Source organism: Engraulis encrasicolus, chromosome 1 (genome assembly GCF_034702125.1).
Source record: "Engraulis encrasicolus isolate BLACKSEA-1 chromosome 1, IST_EnEncr_1.0, whole genome shotgun sequence".
Classification (NCBI taxonomy): Eukaryota; Metazoa; Chordata; class Actinopteri; order Clupeiformes; family Engraulidae; genus Engraulis; species Engraulis encrasicolus.
In genome coordinates this window covers 30,996,396-30,998,895 of record NC_085857.1, presented here as the reverse complement: position 1 = coordinate 30,998,895, position 2,500 = coordinate 30,996,396, and the positions used below count along the sequence as shown (strand labels likewise).

Sequence of the window (2,500 nt, the reverse complement as noted above, 5' to 3'; positions counted from 1 at the left end):
TTGCACACATGCATACGATACACACACTTACATTCTCTCTTTCTCACCCATACTCTCTCACACACACACACACACAGAAATACACACTTGAGTGTGTGTGTGAATACTCCAGAGTGTAAGCTCATGTTTGTGTGTGTGTTTACGTATTGTGGCGATGTCTAACTGACACATACCCACACACACATACACACACAAGCCCACACACACAAGCGTGTGTGTGTGCGCACTTGACAGCCAGTGAGGATGACTCTGAATCTGAATATGTCCCTCTTTTCCTGCTGTCTGTTTTTCAGGGACTATGGCACCAAGCGCAAATCAGGTAAGACCCCTTACATTCTTCTTTACCTCCGTTACCCATCTGTTCATTTTATTCCTTCCTGCCAGGTTCTCTCCGTCACTCACTCCTTCACCAGAATCTGAAGTCCATCTTTCGTCTTTCTAGGCGTATTTATCTATTCATTGCTCTTTTCTCTGCTGGGGTCTCTATCAGTCTGTTCTTGAGACCTGTTAACTCTCTGCACAGAACTTGTGATGGGCTATGCATGTTCTATCTCTCTGTTACTGTTTCCTTGCTCCTGTTCGTTTAAAATGGTTTAGCAATATTCTGTTGTATTGCTTTATCTCTCTCTCTCTCTCTCTCTCTCTCTCTCTCTCTCTCTCTCTCTCTCTCTCGCTCTCTGTCTCTGTCTCTCTCTCTCTCTCTCTCTCTCTCTCTCTCTCTATATTTCTTTCTCTCTCTCTCTCTCTCTCTCTCTCTCTCTCTCTCTCTCTCTCTCTCTCTCTCTCTCTCTCTATCTCTATCTGTCTCTATCTGTCTGTCTGTCTGTCTGTCTGTGTATCTGTCACTTGCTGGTTCTCTCTGTCTCTGTATCTCTCTGTCTCTGTCTCTCTCTCTCTCTCTCTCTCTCTCTCTCTCTCTCTCTCTCTCTCTCTCTCTCTCTCTCTCTCTCTCTCTCCCTCTCTTGGCTCCTGTGAATACTGCCTTTTCATTTCTCTGAATGTGTGTTTTGTGGAACGAGCTGGCCATGGAGGGACGGGCTTATTTGACTGGACTTTAGGGATAACTTGTGTGTGTGTTTGTGTTTGTGTGCGTGCGTGCGTGCGTGTGTGCGTGCGTGTGTGTATGTGTGTGTGTATGTGTGTGTCTGTGTGTGTGTGTGTTTGTGTCTGTGTATGTGTTTCTGTGTGTGTGTATGTGTCTGTGTGTCTGTGTCTGTGTCTTTGTTTCTCTCTCTGTCTGTGTGTATGTGTGTGTTGTTGATCTTTCTTAGAATGTTTAGCATCATGTCAGGAACTGTTTTTGTGTGTTGTGGATATTCTTAATATGTTTAGCAGAGCATGGCAACCCGACCGAAGCCCGACGGGCCGGGTCGGAACCCGACGGGCCGGGCTGGACTCGGACAAAAAAAATAGAATATCTGTCGGACTCGGGTCGGGCTCGGGCTTGAACCAAACAGACATTGTGAAAATTGTAAGCAATCAGAGGAAACGTTTCAGTTCATGCAAACGGCAGTTTTGTGATTAAAAAATAAGTAATTGAATATGCATAAATGAAAATGTTGGTAGGCTACTCGTGCGAGTGATTATTATTGGCTGTATGCACGCGCCAGTTACCAGTGGCAACATGGACGCTCACTCCCAGTCAGCCGAGCAGGAATGCCGAGTCAACTTGCTTTCTTAATAAGCGCCAAATACAGTTGTCAGTGAACGCGTGGTCTTTTGTTGTAGGCCTAGTGTAGGCCATGTTTTAGCATGCCTTCGGTGCTGTCTTAAATGTTGAACATAAAATGACGAAGTTTGTCACTGCATTGCTCGCCAAGGATTACATTTCCAGCAAGGGGTAGCAAGGAGCATAATATGGATTAAAGAAGACGCACACGCTACGTGGAGTTGCCTAAGGTAGGGGCGAAGAGGTTTCCTGTTACTACTTTGTCCGCTGTGACATTTCATGTCCTTCACGTAGGTTCTTAATTCTTGTCACTTTTAGGCTACTGTAGGCTACAGTTGTAACTATGCGCGTGCAACCTTTCCTGATTTTATATTGACCGCATGGACATCAGGGGAAATGACATTCTCTTGGAGGGCCGAACAGGCTACTGTTCTTCGGGGTGAACTTATAGCCCATCCTTCTTAACGACAAGGAGTGGCATCGCGGGGATTTATTTGCACTAACAGTAACGTAACAAATGCGTCCATAGCCGCGCTGACTGCATCCAAACCGTATTCGTTAGTTTTCGCCTTTCTTATCCTCTCACGCCCCTCCCATGCATTTGATCACAGCATCCAACATCTCTGGTCTAACCGAAAGAAACATAAGGTGCGCTGTCACATGTATGTGTGTGTTTATACTTACTATGCGTGCATAACTAAATTAGGCTACAGCAAATTGCCTCATCCTAGTTGCCTATCCTGGCTATTTATCACGTGCTATTTTGAGTATGAAGGAGGCCACATAGAAAATATTGCTTGCGCACAGGTTCTGTTGTTATTACAGTGGTCT

General features: G+C 45.4%; 1 protein-coding gene across 4 annotated transcripts in view; it reads left to right on the top strand.

Moving 5' to 3' along the window:
• The window catches only part of sh3pxd2aa (SH3 and PX domains 2Aa), a 334,085-nt gene that overhangs the window by 196,857 nt on the left and 134,728 nt on the right, over nt 1-2,500 (top strand). For all 4 annotated transcript variants that reach the window (XM_063200280.1, XM_063200269.1, XM_063200275.1 and 1 more), the window contains exon 6: nt 294-319. In XM_063200280.1, coding sequence (XP_063056350.1) covers nt 294-319 — 26 coding nt within the window. The remainder of the gene's footprint in view (nt 1-293; nt 320-2,500) is intronic.